Raw genomic sequence first — 17,262 nt, 5'->3', positions numbered from 1 at the left:
TATCGCTAGTAAGACGTATCGAACAATCCTTATTATTAATAAGGAGCCTACGAACGTCCCCTAGGTAATATTCTAATTTAAACTCGAATAAGTTAGCGAGAAGATACTAGAGCGCTAATAAGTTAAATACGTAAGGAATATACTATAACTCGCCTAATAAGGATACTACGTACTATAATTATAAAAAAACTAGCTATATTATAAAGGATTGCCCGCGACCGCGGGAGCAGTATTAGTAGTATTATAACTATAATAAAACTAGGCACCTCGCTAATAACTACCCGAGCGTTATATATTATAAATATAACTAAAAGGGGCATAAGGCCGCTAGCTATTAATTAGACCTTACCCTAGCTAAGTAGCGCGGACCGGTAACAAGCTTAAATACTATCTTAGTAAGAAGAGTAGCTAGTAATTAATAAGGGCGGTACTTAAACGTCCCGACCTATATACGCCTAAACTATATATAGGAAAAGCTAAGCGCCCTTATTAATTCGAGAGTAAAAGGGAACGTAGTTAGTATCGGGCTACTTAATAACTTTAACGCTAATTTATAAATTTACTTATCGCCATAGCTAGTAAACGTCGAGGGTAAATAGATAGAGACGCTAAGAAGCTACTACTTACGGCTTCGAATTACTAATAGCGACTACGTAATAAAGACATAGCTATATCGCTTCGTAATAACTAATATTGCGATACCTACGCTTATCCTCGGTTTCCCCTAGCTAAAAAATATCGACCCGCTAATTAGTTAGAAATAAAAGAAGTAGTAATATCTAATTTACGAACGACATATCCGCTTAGACGCCCTAAAAAAGGGGCTATTAGACGACTTAGTTTTAGTAATACTCGCGCACATCGTAATTAACCTAGTTATAAATAGCGACGTAGTACTAGCGAGCGTAGCTAAGGACTAGAAGCTATATTACTAAGACTTTAACGACTTATTCTTAAAAAAAAAAGCTATCTCGCTACTAAATAGAGCACTATACGACTATTATATCGAGCTAAATAACGTAGTACCTATTCCCTAAGGACCTATTTACCCGCTATTAAACTATAAGCTCGAGATCCTGCGCGATTATTTAATAAAAGCAAAGGCTAGGGGCTAAATACGCCCCTCTATAAGCCCGGTAGGAGCACCTATCCTCTTTATACCTAAAAAAGGAAGAGAGCTACGACTTTGCGTCGACTATAGAGCAATTAATAAGATTATATAAAAAGACAAAACGCCGCTACTACTAATTAAAAAAATACTAAATAGACTATTTAATATTTTGATTTTTATAAAGCTAGACCTTAAGAACGCGTACTACCGTATACGTATAGCTAAGGGCGATAAATAAAAAACGGCTTTTTATACTAAATATAAATAGTTCGAGTACCTAATTATACCTTTCGGGCTAACTAACGCACCCGCGACTTTCTAAGCGCATATTAATAACGTTCTGAGCGGCCTAGTTAATACCGTCTATATCGTATACCTAGATAATATCTTAATATATAGTAACGACTACGTAGCGCATAAAGAGCACGTACGCAGCGTGCTATAAAAACTACGGTAATAGAACCTATATCTAAATAGTAATAAATACGAGTTCTATATATTACGTATAGGATTCCTAGGGTATATCGTATCTAACGAAGGCATAAAAATAGAACCCGCGCGTACCGAAGCTATAGCGAATTAGCTACTTCTAAAGAGCGTTAAAAATATATAGACGTTCCTTAGATTTATAGGGTTCTACTATAAATTTATTAATAACTACGCTAAGATAACGGTACTTCTAACAAACTTACTAAGGAAAGCAAAACCGGAATAATTAGAGCTACTAATACTAGCCGTAGAGTCGTTTAAAAAGCTATTAGTAGTATTTACTAACGCGCTAATACTATAACATTTCGACCCTATCCTACCTATACAGTTATAAATAGACGCTTCGGCTCGAGCTATCGGCTTAGTAATTACGCAATTATTTAAGGGTAATTAGTACCTAATTACTTATAAATTAAAGAAATTAACGGATATAGAGAGCCGCTACGGTATAAGAGACGCGGAGCTATTAGTTATTATAAACGCACTAAAGAACTAACAATACTACCTTGCTTATAACCGAGATTAGGTCGTAGTATTTATAGATTATTTTAACCTATAGTTCCTAAATATAAAAAAAAGACTAAACAGAAGATAGCTACGCTAGCTAAACGAACTCGTAGCGTTTAATATCGAGATTAAGTTTAAACTGGGTATAAAAAACCTAGCGAATAGACTATTATAAAGACCTAATTATAGTAAAAATAGTAACGATAGCGGAGTAGAGGAGCTATTATTAAAAATAAGGGAAGACCTCTATAATACTAAAAATATATAAGAGCCCCTTAGAGTTATAATAATAAAGTATACGAGGACGAGCTATGGGAGCGGCTCCTAAGTAAAAGGGATAGTAAGTATTCTAAAAGTAGAACTAATAGTAGTACGGAGAAGTAAGCAAAGGAGGTTAGGAGCTCCGGCTCGAGGGAACTCCGAAAAGTACCTTAAGAGGTATAACGGGGCTACGAGCTTAGGGTATTAAAGTTACGGCGTAGTACTTAAAGAGCTACTTAAGCTTATTACTAAAACTATAGATCGCGAGCTACTCGTTCTATAAGACTCCGACGTAATAAGAGCACTTAAAATAGTATTTAGTAAGGAGGGATTATTAATAATAAGTTAACTACGGGCTACTTAATAAGAGGACGCTTTTATAAAAGATAAGTAGTAGACTAAGAAGAACTAATAGCCTCGCTTAGCTAAAAAAAAGTAATAATAAAACTAAGCATACGACTCTAAAGGGCTACTATACTACGGTAGCTACGCCTACGTACCGCTATATAAGGGGCTAAGGAGGGAGGTTATTAAAGCATATTATAATATGCCCACGGTAAGATATTATAATATAAAGCGGACGATAGCGCTACTAAAACGCTACTATTACTAAAATAGAGTAAGTAGGGATATAAAAAGTTATATTAATACTTATATAGTATACTAGCGGACGAAGCCTCGTTACTATAAACCGTATAGCTTACTACGCCCCCTACCTACCCCGGTTAGGCTATAATAAGAGATATCGCTAGACTTTATTATAGGCTTATTTATATCAACTACGCTAATTAAGAAGCGCCCCTACGACACAATACTCGTCGTAATAAACCGATTTATAAAGTATAGCGTCTATATTACCACAAAGACGACCCTCATAGCCTAGGGATTCGTAAACTTCCTATTTATAAAAATCTTTACTAAGTTTAGAATACCCAAAGGGATCGTCTCTAATAGGGGGTCGTTATTTATAAATAAGTTTTAAACTTATTTTTACTACTTTTTAGTAATAAAGAGGCGTCTTAATACCGCGTTCTACCCACAAACGGATAATTAAATAGAACGGTAGAACTAATACTTAGAATAGTACCTTCGCTACTTCTATACTTAGGACTAATCGGATTAAGCGCAGCGTCTTTACCTAGCTAAGTTTATATATAATAACGCCTAGTACTTAGTAATCCGTAAAGCGCCTACTAAGGCCCTACTCGGGTTCCTACTTACGTACCTTATATTAATCTTAACGGGGACTCGAGATAGTATATAAAATATCTCGGCCGAGGAGCGTACGGCCTAACTACGAGCTAACTAAAAAGCTCTATAACCCCTTATATAAAAAGCACGCGAGACGTATAAATAATAAGCTAATAAAGCTAGGATAGATATATCGTATAAAGTGGGCGACTAGGTACTACTATTAAAAAAGAATATCAGGAAGTAGCGTCCTAGCTAAAAGTTAGCTAATAAATATCTAGGCCCATTCGAAGTTAAATTAATAGTTAGAACGGCGGGGGTCGCTTACTAATTAAACGTACCGACGTAGTATAAAATATATAATATATTCTATATATCCTTACTCGAGCCGTATTAATACTACGAAGAAGCCCCTTAAAAGCCCTTACTTATTAGGGATATAAATAGGGAGCCACTTTACGAAATAGAAGATATTATATAATATAGAGGGCCGAAGAGGAGGCGACAATACCTAATTTAGTAAAAGGGATATAATAGCGACGAAGATATATAAGAGCTAGCTAGGTATATCGAAGATATAGTATTAATTAGCATATATAAAGAACGAGTTTTAATTAGGCGGCGCGCCCTAGCTCCTAAAGAGCTTAATAACGTAGCGAACTAGCTATTAATAATAATAAAAAGGGGCTATGTAGCTATAACTAAGTAGCGCAAACGCGCTAATTACTAACCGTTTCTTTAATCCTTATAACGCGCAAAAGGACCGCCCTTATTTATAAAAGGACCGCCCTTGCGCGCAAAAGGGCCGCCCTAGCTATTATCCTAGGGGTCGTTATAAAAGAAATAATCTCCCTATTATTAGCGAATTTATAAATAATTAGCTATGAACACAGAGCGTAGGCAGGGCGACTATATACTAGCTAGAATATTATTAGAGCGGCGCACTTTATTATAAATAGTACGAAGTAGTGCGATTATAGTATTATTATAGGATAAAGACGTAGCGCGGGAGGAGCTCGTAGCTACCTTATCGTCGTCGTTATTAATAACGGGGGTCGAGTAGGCCTCCTTACTAGCGCGCTTAAACGCCCTCTGCGCATTACTAACGGTAATTTAGTAAGTCTACTAGAGCTATAGAGTAATATTAACGACCCGAGTAATAATAATAATAAAGCGATAACGGAGTAACAAACCTCTAAATCATAAACGTTACTATTAAAGGCGAGTATAATACTCTAAAGGGTTCGTACTATAGATTCCGCGGACTTAAGGACCTAAGATATTATTAATATAATATTTAAAAAAAGCAATAGAGTAGCGATAGCGCTAAGCGCTCACTATATTTTTATAAAAATAGTTCTATATAGTATACTTAACATAACGCACGTTAGATCTTAGAGAAGTATTAGATAAAGGAGCGAACTAGGGGCTATAAATTACTAACTTAGCTAATTATAATACTTAGCTTTTAGATCGAGCGCCTTGTGCATAACGTAAGTAGGGTAAGGGAGCGGGCGCACCTAGCCGACCCTAATCTTCTTAGCGTTCGCCTTCTTCTTCTTCTTAATAAAAGTCTATAATAGTTAGTATAAGTAGCGTATAAGTAATAATATATATACGAGGTTAGGGTAAGTAAAAGGGATAACGGGCTTCTTAAACGGACCGCTACCGCGGCTACTACCGGGCGCACCCGTAATACTAACGACCGTTCCGCTACTAATAATAACGACGCTACGATTAGGGGCTATAGTTATACTAAAACGAGTTAATAACGACTACGGAACGACTCTAAAAGAGACTTACTTAGGCACGGGGAGTATATAAAAATAAAGATCTAAAAGACATTCGTTAGCTATAATATTTACGTAATAAAAGAGTAGCGCAAACGCTAATAAAAGTAAGAGACTATATATAAAAAGGATAACTACGGATAAAAAAAAAAAAGAAAAAGAATTCGGAATTATAGTAGCTTAAAAAGGGGTTAATATTAGTAAATAAAAGTGGGGCGACGACCGCTTAAGTACTAGCGGTCATAAGGACGGCCTATAAATAGGAGCGACCCGGGTATAGAATTATAGGGCTATTATCCGGAGTAAGGGGTCTATACTCGGGCCGACGGGCGCTACTTATACCTACCCTCGTACTATATATCTAAAGACCTCCTAAGTAAAGGATTAACATAGCGTACGCAAACCGCAAGCGGGCTTTAGGATAAAGCCTAGGGGAGGGAGTACCTTATTAAGCCTCGCTAATTAGGCCTCGTTAGTTAAGGGATAGCTTAGGGAAGTATAAAGAGGGGGACTAAGTAATAAAAGAGTAGCTTAGGCATATATAGAGCGCTAGTAATATACCTCGAGGGAAGGGCAGATTTTAGTAATTCCTCTTTTAGACCCTAATAATAGTTAGCCTCTATAAGCTTCTTCTCTATGTCGTATACCTATTAATAGCCTTATAGCTAAATAAGTTACTTAGGAGAGTAATAAAAATAAAAAGGGTTTATAACCCCCTCTCTCGCTCCCTCCTAAAGGTTAAAAAGACGTCCTCGTTTCTTAAGAGGACGGTATAAATAAGGAGGGTTTATAGCCCCCTCCCTTACCTCTTTTTAAAAAATAAAAATAAAAAAAAAGACTTTTTTTAAAAGGATTAGAGAAGTAAAATAAGTTTATAGCCCCCTCCCTCGCCTCCTCTTAGAGAGTATAGAGTAGTTAATTATATATATAATACCTTTCTAATTATTATTATTTATAAAACTAATTCTTAATAGCGGACCCTCTTAGTACTATCCTTAGTACTAAGGTTTAATACGAGCCGGTACCTCTACCTCCCCCGTCCGGTTACGAATACCTTAAGTATATTAAAAACGCCCTTAGTAACCGTTTAGACGGTACGTACCTCCTAGGTTTACGTACTAATAATAAATACTAACGCTACTAGACCTATAAGAAGTCGGGTTATGCCCCTATTCTTAAGGGGTATATATGGTTCTTAAATATAAAGTTCTTATACCTTAAGTAGGAGGTAATAAGAAAGTTAGTAATAGCCGTAGCTATTAATATAAAACTACTTATACCCTATAAAGTATATTCTAAGCCGTTCTCGTTTTATTTATTACTTATAACCCGATATATAGACCCTAACTCGTATAATAGTAGCGTTACGTAAGGCCCTTAAGTATAACGGTTTTTGAAATAAGAGTAAGGGTAAGGGGGTTCGTATAAATAAGGCCCTAGTAAGAGAGGCGTTTATAAGCGCTCTCTCTATACTAAAGGCGTCGTTAAAAGAACCTATTAAAGACGTAATAATATTAACTACTTTACTTATAAAAATAGATAGTATCTGTTGGTATCCCTATTATAGGGTGGTTAGTTCGAACCGTAATTAACGAAGAGATTAATTAAACTATATAAATATCTGCGTAGTAGGTATAAAAAAGAGGTTCTAACCGTAGGTTAGGCTAGCTACAATAATTATAAATAGGGCCCCTAATTAGCCCCTATATAGTCGGCTATATACCGCGGTTAAATTAGACTTCTAATCCGATACTAACTTTCTCTTTCTTTTATCGATTTAACCGCTACGGTTAGAGGTATAATTCGACCTCGGGCCCGTCTACTAAGTCGTCTCCTTTTCCCCCTTTTCTCTACTCTTTTTATATAACCTATCCCTCTATTTGTATAGTGACTTTTTTACTACTTACGAATTGCTCTAATCCCTTATTTAGTACTACTTTTATAAAAGCGTCTACGAGGTTATTTTTATTATTAATCTAACGGATCTTAAGTATCTTGCGCCTTTTATATAATTACCTAAGGGCTATAATATCGATTATAAGCCTTTTTTCTTTTGTTATTCCTAATTTAACGAAGTATTCGTATAGCGAGTAAGAATCGGTATAAATAACTATTAGAATAGGTAAAAGGCTAATTTAATCGGTAATTTTCCTTAGCGTTATTAAAATTATATAAGAGAGGTTAACGCTATTAATTATACTATAAACCTCCGACGCTAGTATACTTCTCGTTACCCGCTTACTTTTAGTTAATAAGTAGTAAATTATATTACTATATATAATAAATTCGCTCTCGCTTATACTCTCGTTAGCTAGGATAATAATATACCCTACTTACGAAGTAAGGTCGTTATTATTCGTAAATAACCTATTAATAAAGACGTAGAGCTTATTAATTATAAAGTTAATTAGGTAGTAAACGAGACCTCGATCGAGATTTATTTACTACTACTTAAGCCGCTTATTAAGTACTTCGACGTCTCGTTCGGTTAGATTTATAACCTATACTACCCTAGCGTAGTTAAAAATCGCCTTAAGCTAATAAATACTTATAATATATACCCCTCGCGCGAGCTTAGCTTTATACCGCTTTTTAACGTTAGTTACGTTCGGATCGACGAGGTTAATCTTCTTACCCTGCCCTTTTTACTAAAAAACGACGGTTTCCTTTTTAATTATAAGAATCCTATTATTAAATATTAGGGGTATATTTATTATAAGGACCTTTTTTAGCTTCGTTACGAAGCCCGCTTTCTAAAGCTCCTTATCCTCCTTTTTTATAAAGTTAATATTAAATAAGCCTAATATATCGTTAGTCTATATTCCGACGATCCTAAATTAGTCGCCTTCGTACTCTATAATTAATAAGTACGGGTCGTACGTAGAGGTAACTATTAATAATTAATTAATATAAAAATCGTAATAAGTAGCTTATTAATAAGTGCCCGATTCTGCGAGCCTATATAGTGGCTTAAGTACTTTAATAATCGTGCTTTTTAGGTACTTACTAGCCATTTCTTTTAGTAAATAGGCTAGGATTTTCCTTATAAGCCCTGTAGCCGATTAGGTATATACCTAGGTAATATTATAGCTCTAAATCTCGTATCCCTTCTTCCGTAGCAATACTATTAATACTATTATTAATCGTTAGCTATAGCGCTATATAGTAAGTAATTATATAAGTAGCGTTACCTTTTTAACGTCGCCGTACCCCTAAATTATATATCTAGACTTCTTATATAGCTAGAGTATTCCTTTCCTTTTAATCTTACGAACTATTCGTAATTTAAATATGTAGAGGTTTATATATTTTTTTAAGTCGTATAAAATAAATCGATAGACCCCTCGATTACGAAGAGTATCTATTTCGATAAGATCTAATCCCTTATATAGCTTTCTTATAGTTATAATTACGCCTTCTTTACGTAGTTTAACTACTAGCTCGAAATTAGCTTTCTCTTTTACTATATAAAAGATATTAATTACCTCGTCGCTAGTAATAAATTGCCGCGTTAGGGCTTGCTATCGTAGTCTTTTATAACGTCTTATTAGTAATATTAGTGCCCTTTTAGTAATTTCCTCTTCCTCGTCGTCTATTAGTACTACTACGACGATTTCGTTAAGGATAATTTCCTATACCTCTACTGCGGGTTATATAGTTTCCCCTAGCTCTTCTTCTTTTTATAGGTTAGAAATTACCTCGTTAAGATCTATATAGTACGGTCTAACTACTATAATTAATACTTTAAGAGGCTAGTTACGATCTCTCGCGACTATATAAGAGCGCTCGTTAACGGAAATTAACTTATATAGCCTAGTTTACTATTAGGTAATTTCGTACTATACTTATATATCCGAATTTAGCGGTATATTTAGATTATCCCCTATATCGGGCCTATTATACGTAGTAATTACCTCGTTAACTTACCTTCTTACGCTTACCTCGCGCAGTACTTATATTACTTTTTTAATTATTCGGGCTCGTTAGCTTACGCCTAGCGACGGTAATAAGGCTAAGGTCGTTCTTAAATATGCTCTAAATACTAATAGCGTTAGTATAAGTCTATTAGGCCCTATAGTATCGTTATAGTATTTAAGTACTATCTAGAGGCATTCGTCGTTAATAAAATCCGGATTTTCCTCTTTAATAATTCTAAACGCCCTTTTTAACTACTAGTATGCCCTCTCTACCTTTTTAATACTATAGTACGCTTTAACGGGTACGACTTTTAGCTATATACCGTAGGCCGTTATATTATCTCTAAATTCTACCGACTTAAAGCTAGTACCGGCGTCGGTTTTAATACTGTCTAGCGGTCCTTAGTATATATTAATCTAGCTTTTTCGCAGGGCTACCCATACTATCTTTACTTATAAATCCTAAAGGAATTACCCTGCTTAAAAGGATATAGCTACGTCGATTATATATAGTACTAATTAACTATTTAAATAGAAAATATTGATAACAATTTCCTAGTTAAAGTTAAGCTTATTACGCAATTTAAACTTAAATCTGCGTAAGCTCTGCGCATTTATCTAATATTAGTAGCATACTTTCGTTAACTACTTTAGCGCCCCTATTTCGATATTATTATTACTTAATTACTTTAAGAGGTTATATAGCCTCGTAACCGACGGATACCCGAATCTCTAATATAGTCTTCTAAGCTTACTTTTCGTTAGGTAATTAATCGACTTCGTATTATTAGTAAGCTTTATAAACGCATACCCCTATCGTCGTTTAACTATCTCGAAGTACTTATTACTAGAGATTCTATTCCTCGTATTATCGAATATAATACCTAGTCGATCTATATTTTTTAAACATAGGAGAAATGGGGTATTAACGGGCAAAATATAAAAAGTCATTGTTCTAAAGTATATCTCTACTTCTACTATACCTAGGGCGACGATTTCCTTACCTAGGCCAAAACTAATCCTTATAATACCCGCCGTTAACGTATTAAGCGTTATTAGCGCAATCTTCTATAGTACTTAGAATTACCCTTTTCCTCTAGTTAACTATTACGATACCCTAGTATTTAGGATAATCTTATAGAAATCGTTTAGGCCGTACCTTTTGCTCGTATAAAATACCTATACGAGCTTAGTATTCGAGGGATCTAAGTAGTATAAAAAGGACCCCTCTAGCTACCCCTAGATTTACTTAGTACTATATTCCTTTTTTTTAAATATTAAGAAAGATAGCGTTTTCTTTTTAATTATTAAAAGAATGGGCTTCGGCCTTATTAAATTCGCCCTTTTAGCTACCTCTATATCTATTATCTAAAGGACTTTTCCTTACTATCTATAGATAAAAGCCTACTTATTAAGAGCTTCCGCTACCCTCTATTCGTTTAGCTTTATATATCCTCTAGAAGCTAACGGGGCGAAAAAAGAGTAGTTAATATTATTAATTTCGTTATAATCTAATTCGTTAATATAGGGGGTAAGATTTTCCTTATTTTCCAAATCTCTTATAGGGGGTATATACTTTAAGCCGCTATTTTAACTACTATCGCTAGGTTCTATACCCCTAGATCTGCCCTTATATATAACGAGGAATTAGTTAAACCGACGAGGGCTAGTTTTACTATTTATTACCCTCGACTTTCTATACTATTCGTACGATTTAGCACGCTCCTCCTCAGAGTAGTTACTTAACTAATATCTATCTTTTTTATAAATATAATATTACTTCTTCTATTACCCTACTTATAAGTTAAATCTCTACTTATTTAATAAATCTAGGCCTCTTTACTAATAATTACTATATCTAGCCTCTTTTCCTTTTTTATTATACGTTCGATCGACCTAATATTATTAATAAGGGCCGTCGTACGCTTAGAGATAGGTTTAGTATAGCATTCTCGCTTTAATATTAAAGCTAGATCTTAGCCTCGAGTAGAGCGTTTCGTAGTTTTCGGGTACTTAGTAAAGTGTTATTTTTGCTCCTAATATACGCTAAATTACGGTATAAAGATATCTAACTTTCCGCTCGTTTATCCCCTTATTTAGCTAAGTTTTCGCTAGCTTATTAATTTAATTAATAAGCTCTTTAAGGATCTCTACTTACGATTTACCCTCTATTATCCTAGCTATAGATATAAAAAAAATCGCTCGTAGCTTAGATAGGAGCTCTAGGTTCCTATCGTAGGTCTCAAAGCGGCTTCGGATTACGTTAATTATACTAAAAAAGTCGTTTTAATCGAGATTACGTACCGCTTCGTAATAGTAATTAGAGGCTTTACCTACGAGTACGATATTAATTACTAAATAGTACTAGTATTCCCTAATTCTAACTTTTTCGTAATAATCGTAAAATATCGTTAGGGTTTCTTATAAGACCTTATACTTCCCCCTAGAATATAATTTCTTTTTTAAAAAGATCTTTTTAAGGTTTATAAATTACTTCGTATTCGCCGCTAGATTTTTAGTATTTATATACGATCCCTACGTCGCTACGTATTATTAATGACTTTAAGTCGTCTATCTCCTTTCTTATTAGCTAATCGGCGCCGAATTTCGTATTAGTAGCGGTAACGAGTTATAGATCGAAATAGGCAGAATTATTAATTATCGTACTTTTAATACTATATTTTACCCCGGTATATCCTTTTATAACGATAGATTTCCGTTAGTAATTATAAAGAGGAAATTTAGGTCGTTTACCCTTTTTTTAAATTCGTTAAAGCGATTATACGCTCTATCGACCTATACTTAGTTCTATAATACGAATTCCTCCTCTATAATTATCGCTATTAGTATTTTATATAGCTCTTGCGATTATAATTACGTTAATAATACCCCTCGCCCATAGAGGAATTTATTAACTACTTTTATAATTCCTAAGCTTACGCTCGCGAACTATTCGTTTAGCTAGTAACTAAGGTCGTTTACGATTTCGTAAAATAGGGGTTACCCTTATAGCCCCTTTTTCTTATAGACCTTAGTTAAGTAGATTAATACCGCGTTAATTTACTTACCGTTAGGATAATCTACGATTTTATATATCTACGTCCCCTAATAATCCGGGTTAATATTTACTTACTTATAAGGGATTAGGATTCTATTTAGGATCGGGTTTCGTCCTTTTCTTCTTTACCCTAACTCGCTAAGGGTCGTGCTCTAGCTTATACCCGTATTAGTAATTACTAGCGTATTTAATCTTAACGGGGATATATCTAATCCGCGCGCTAGTTATAATAAATCCGTGCTTTTACTACCTAACGAATTTATTAAGGTCTAAGAGATTCCCGCTTCCTCTCGCTATCTCGCTACTACTCTCGTTTTTACTATTTCTAATAATTACTACTACCTTTTTAAATCGCTAGCTATCGTACTTATTAAGATCCTCCTTTTTATTTAATAAAAAAGGGTAGGTTTTAGTAGTTCTTTTTAATAATAATAGTAGTAGACGTTTATATTATTATAAAAAGATATAGTAATTAGTCTCGGGATCTTTACTAGTTACCGATTTTTACTATCCCGTATACTTCTAGCCTCCTAAGCCTCGTGCTCTTTATAATCTCTAAATAGCTTCCTTAGTTAATTTCCGAGATCCGTAATACTCTTAGCTTAATACCGTTAGGACCTCTAAATCCCCTCCTCCCTTATTAGACCGTCCCCTCTATTATATTCTTAAATAATACCCGGGGGGTAGTTAAGGGAGCTATAAAAAGGTCGTTAAGATCGCGGGCTTAAGGTCGTACCCATAAGATCCTCGTAATAATAGACTTTCCTATATACCGTAAACTTTTTAGTTTAATAACTCTTATAGGGTTACTTTTATTATTAAATAAGAATATTTATATTTAGAGATCCCCTTTTTTAATTACACGGTGCTTTTTTATATTATACTTTTACTAATTTAACTAGTTAATTTCTAATCGCGTGCTAGCTATAGAAAAATCGTTTAGTAAAAAAGCTACTCGGGGCGACGGTAAAAGGCTAGTCGCTTAAGCGGTTCCGTTAATTAACGTAGTTTAACGTAATAAACGTCGACCTCTCGTAAGTAATAAAGGGCTATAATTACTTAATTCCGTGCGGTATTTAAAAATCGCCTCCTTTTTCGTCTACTTTTATAAGGTTAATTAATATAAATCTCCTATCCCGTACGGTATTAAGAGGTCGTCTCTTCTACGTAGCGAGATACCTTACTAATTTACGATAGTAAAGTTTAATTACTAATTAGTATTAGTATCCCTATTATAAAGTAATTAGTTCGAACCGTAGTTAACGAAGAGATTAATTAAACTATATAAATATTTGCGTAGTAAGTATAAAAAGGAGGTTCTAACTATAAGTTAGGCTAGCTACGATAATCGTAAATAGGGCCCCCAATTAGCCCCTGCGCAGTCGGCTATATGCCGCGGTCGAATTAAATTTCTAATCCGATAGTATCTAAATTAAAATCAATACTCTTATTAGCTTATATATCCCTCTAGGTATATAGCCCGTATTTAAGTCTTTTTTAAATAAATACGTACTTACTTTCTTAAATAAATAGCCTCTTCCTAAGCAACCTAACGGGGTTACTAAAGCGACTTTATACTCCCTAGCTATAGGCTACGTTTTTTAATTAAGAACCGGGCCCCCCGGGCCGTTTTATTACTTTTTAAACGTCCCCTCGTTTAGTATAATTATTTCTTATATATCTCTTATATTTAAGAGCAATACGAAGTACTTAAACTTCGCTCTAAAAAAGTTCTTTATAAGACCGTTAACTAGTATTTTATTCGTTAATATATAGACTACTTAGAATAAGCCTTTTAAGTACTCTTATTATAACTATATATTTTAAATATTAACGTAGCGTAAGTAAGTTAAGATACGTTCCCCTTTCTCTATTATAAGTCTAATTATTTAATAATTATCGTAGTATACCTTTTATACATTACTAAACTCGAGCGAGATATTTTTAAAAAAGCGTTTAAGAGCGAGTATTTTTTTAATTATATATTCTAGGCTTAGTAATTCGGCCTCCGTAATTAACGTAGTTATTATATTTTAATAAGCTACTTTTTATTAAATAAGGCTATTAAAAAAGGAAATTATAAAACCCTACGAAGATCTTTAGGTCTTTTTATCGTTTATAAACGAAGCGTCGCTTATAATTAGTAGTACTTAGCTACCCCCTAAGATCCTAAAGCATATTACTAAGTATTATATATAAAAAAAGTATTATATAACCTAATTTATAATAAAATAATACTAACGGGACGGGTTCGTTAAGAACCGAGAGAGCAGAGCGTATATAAAAGCGACGTCGGGCCGAATTATAATCGCTATATATAATATCGATCCGACCTTTTTTTAAAAAAACTTAGTCTTGCTTAGGAATATAATCCCTAGGTTCTTTTTAATTAGGACCGTTAGTAACGGGGTTATAAGAGTAATAGAGTTAATAAGATCGAACTTCTTAATTACCTTCTTAAAATACTAATTATAAACTAAGTAGATCTTTTTATTTAGTTAATTACGAACGACCCTTATTTTAAGATATTATAAAACTAGCCCCTAGTTTTTTATTTCGTATTTCTTTTTAAGTCCCTCGGTTACTTAATTAGCCTCGTAAACGTAGTCTTTATAATAAAAAACGAGGATATCGTTTATATAAAAAAGAACTAGGACCCTTTTAATAAAATCTTAAAATAGGCACGGGTCCTTATTTATAAATAAAAGACCTAGACTTTTAAAAGTTAACGCTAGCTCCTTATACTATAATAATAAAGCGTTACGGGCGCTATATAAGGCCCGCTTAAGTTTAACGTATATTCCTAGCTTATAAAAGCCGTTTAAAAGCTCGTAAATAATAGGGGGGTTACTTAGCTTTTTAATTACGTTTAGAAAAGCGTTTACGATATTATATTAATAAACTTCTAAATCGAATTAAGTAGTAATAGCTATAGCTACCCTAAACGTCTTAGTAATTAGCGTCGCTATATAGGTCTTTTTTAGGGGGTATCGTTCTTAAAGGTCCCCCTTAACGTAGATTCTCGCTTTATAGCGATTAAGGTAATTATTACTATCGAGTTTATAATTAAATACCTATTTAAGGGGTATTAGCTTAGAAGTAACCGACGCCTTACTAACTACTTTCTAAGTATTTATTTTTTTAATCTTTAGATTTCTAACTATACTACTTTTACGAATTAACTTCTTAGAGGTTTTAGTATTTTAAGAATATCCTTTTACTTCTTTAGAGGAGTAATTAATTAATTTATATAGATTTAATTAAATTAAACTATAGTTAGCGGAACGTACTTCGTTTTATTAATTATAATATAAACGTAGTAATATAGCGTCCGATACCCCTAGGTCGCCTCGTTAACTGCTTTTTATTAATTAAGTATATACGTATTAAAAAAGGAGTCCTAGTTTCTTTTTACCTAAGTATAAAAAGAGTACTACCTAAGTCGCTCTTATTAACTCGGGTCTTAAATAAATACCTTTAGTAATTAGTTTCTAAACCTCCGGCTTCGTTTAGTATACCCTTTCTCTTCTTAGCTATATATATTAGCTATATTAAAGTTATTAACTAGGTCGTTTACTACTCCTACTTCTTAACGTAAGCTTACTTATTAAAGGGGTTCGTTAGGGTCTAGTTAGGTAAAAGGATCCTCCTTATAAGAGCTCTAAGAAGTCTCTATTTTTATTTATATATATATTACGTTTTTAATCCTCTTAATAAAAAGATCGACTTCCCTTACGTCCTCGCTCGTAACCTTAATTAACTAAGTAAAGTTCGTATTTAACTCCGGATTCTTAAAGTCTAGGGTTAGTTCGGAGGTAAATAGCTACTTACCTTGTTTATTTAAAAACAAACTAGGCTTTTTTATAGCCTTATTTACTTTTTATAAAACGAGTATAAGTAATAATAATTACTTTTTATTATTAATTAATAAAGCCTCCTCCTTATTTATAATTCTAAGTAATTAAAGCTTAGGTTCGATTATTATAAGTAGCTATTAAATCTTATTTACTACGGCCCTCGACTTAGGTAAACGAATTATAGTTTTAGTATTATTTTTTAAATAAAAAGCTATCTTATTAAACGTTATATTTTAGGTAATAATAACTTTTAAAAGCGAGGAGATTTAGATTCTATATAGGTTATAGGCGTTCGGTATATAACCTACGAAATACCTAATATATCCCCTCTACTCTACTTTAAAACGTCTCTTATTAATTCCTTTCTTACGGTCCCTCTTAAGAGGGTACGCTCTATAGCCGTATACGTACGTTTACCCCTAATAGGGACGTAAATTACGGGCGAGCTTTAGTATATTTATTAGTTACTATTACCTAAAGTAATAAGCGAACTAGACTTCTTTAATTTAAATTAATAATAGCTAGTTAGTACGTTACCTAGGGCTAATATTATATAAGTAGGCTATGGCTAATATAGCTTCTACTTAGAGTTCGTTTAGTAAACCGGCTATTAATATTATACTAATCGCTTTATTAATAATTTCCTAACTAGCTCGCTCCCCTCCTCCGTTTAGTTTTTTTATATATAAAGGAGTAGTCTCTAGGTCTATTCCTAGCTCCCGTATTTATATTTAGAAACGAGTCTCGTTATTAATTATAATTATTATACGTTCTACGTTTTATTAAATCTTATAAACGGCTATGCCCTTTTACGTACGTACTTATTATTTAAAAAGGTATAAGACCCTAAATACTATATCGTAAGTCTTCGTAACTTATAAAAAGACGAAGATCCTACTTAAATACTCGTTTTTAATTAGTATTAGCTACTTATTTTATTCGTAAGCTAGTAAGTAATTAAAGAGGTCTTATAAGATCTTATAATAAAATTAAGTTACTCTTCGTTTTAAAGTACGTCGTAAAATAACTTATTTTATATAAGTAGTTATATAGTATTAGTATTTTAAATAGCTTAGTCCTT

At 33.4% G+C, this 17,262-nt stretch overlaps 1 protein-coding gene across 1 annotated transcript; it reads right to left on the bottom strand.

Annotated features, from left to right (window-relative positions):
- Positions 1 to 10,079: 10,079 nt before the first annotated feature.
- On the bottom strand, positions 10,080 to 10,319 carry CLUP02_05121 (uncharacterized protein; the record flags this gene model as incomplete). Its single annotated transcript, XM_049284130.1, has 1 exon — positions 10,080 to 10,319. A coding segment is annotated over one exon (240 nt), but the record flags the coding sequence as incomplete, so codon positions are not given.
- Positions 10,320 to 17,262: the final 6,943 nt, after the last annotated feature.

This window comes from Colletotrichum lupini, chromosome 3 (assembly GCF_023278565.1).
Source record: "Colletotrichum lupini chromosome 3, complete sequence".
NCBI classification, from domain to species: domain Eukaryota; kingdom Fungi; phylum Ascomycota; class Sordariomycetes; order Glomerellales; family Glomerellaceae; genus Colletotrichum; species Colletotrichum lupini.
Note: the sequence above shows the minus strand (reverse complement) of the source record. Positions and strands in the feature narration are given on the sequence as shown.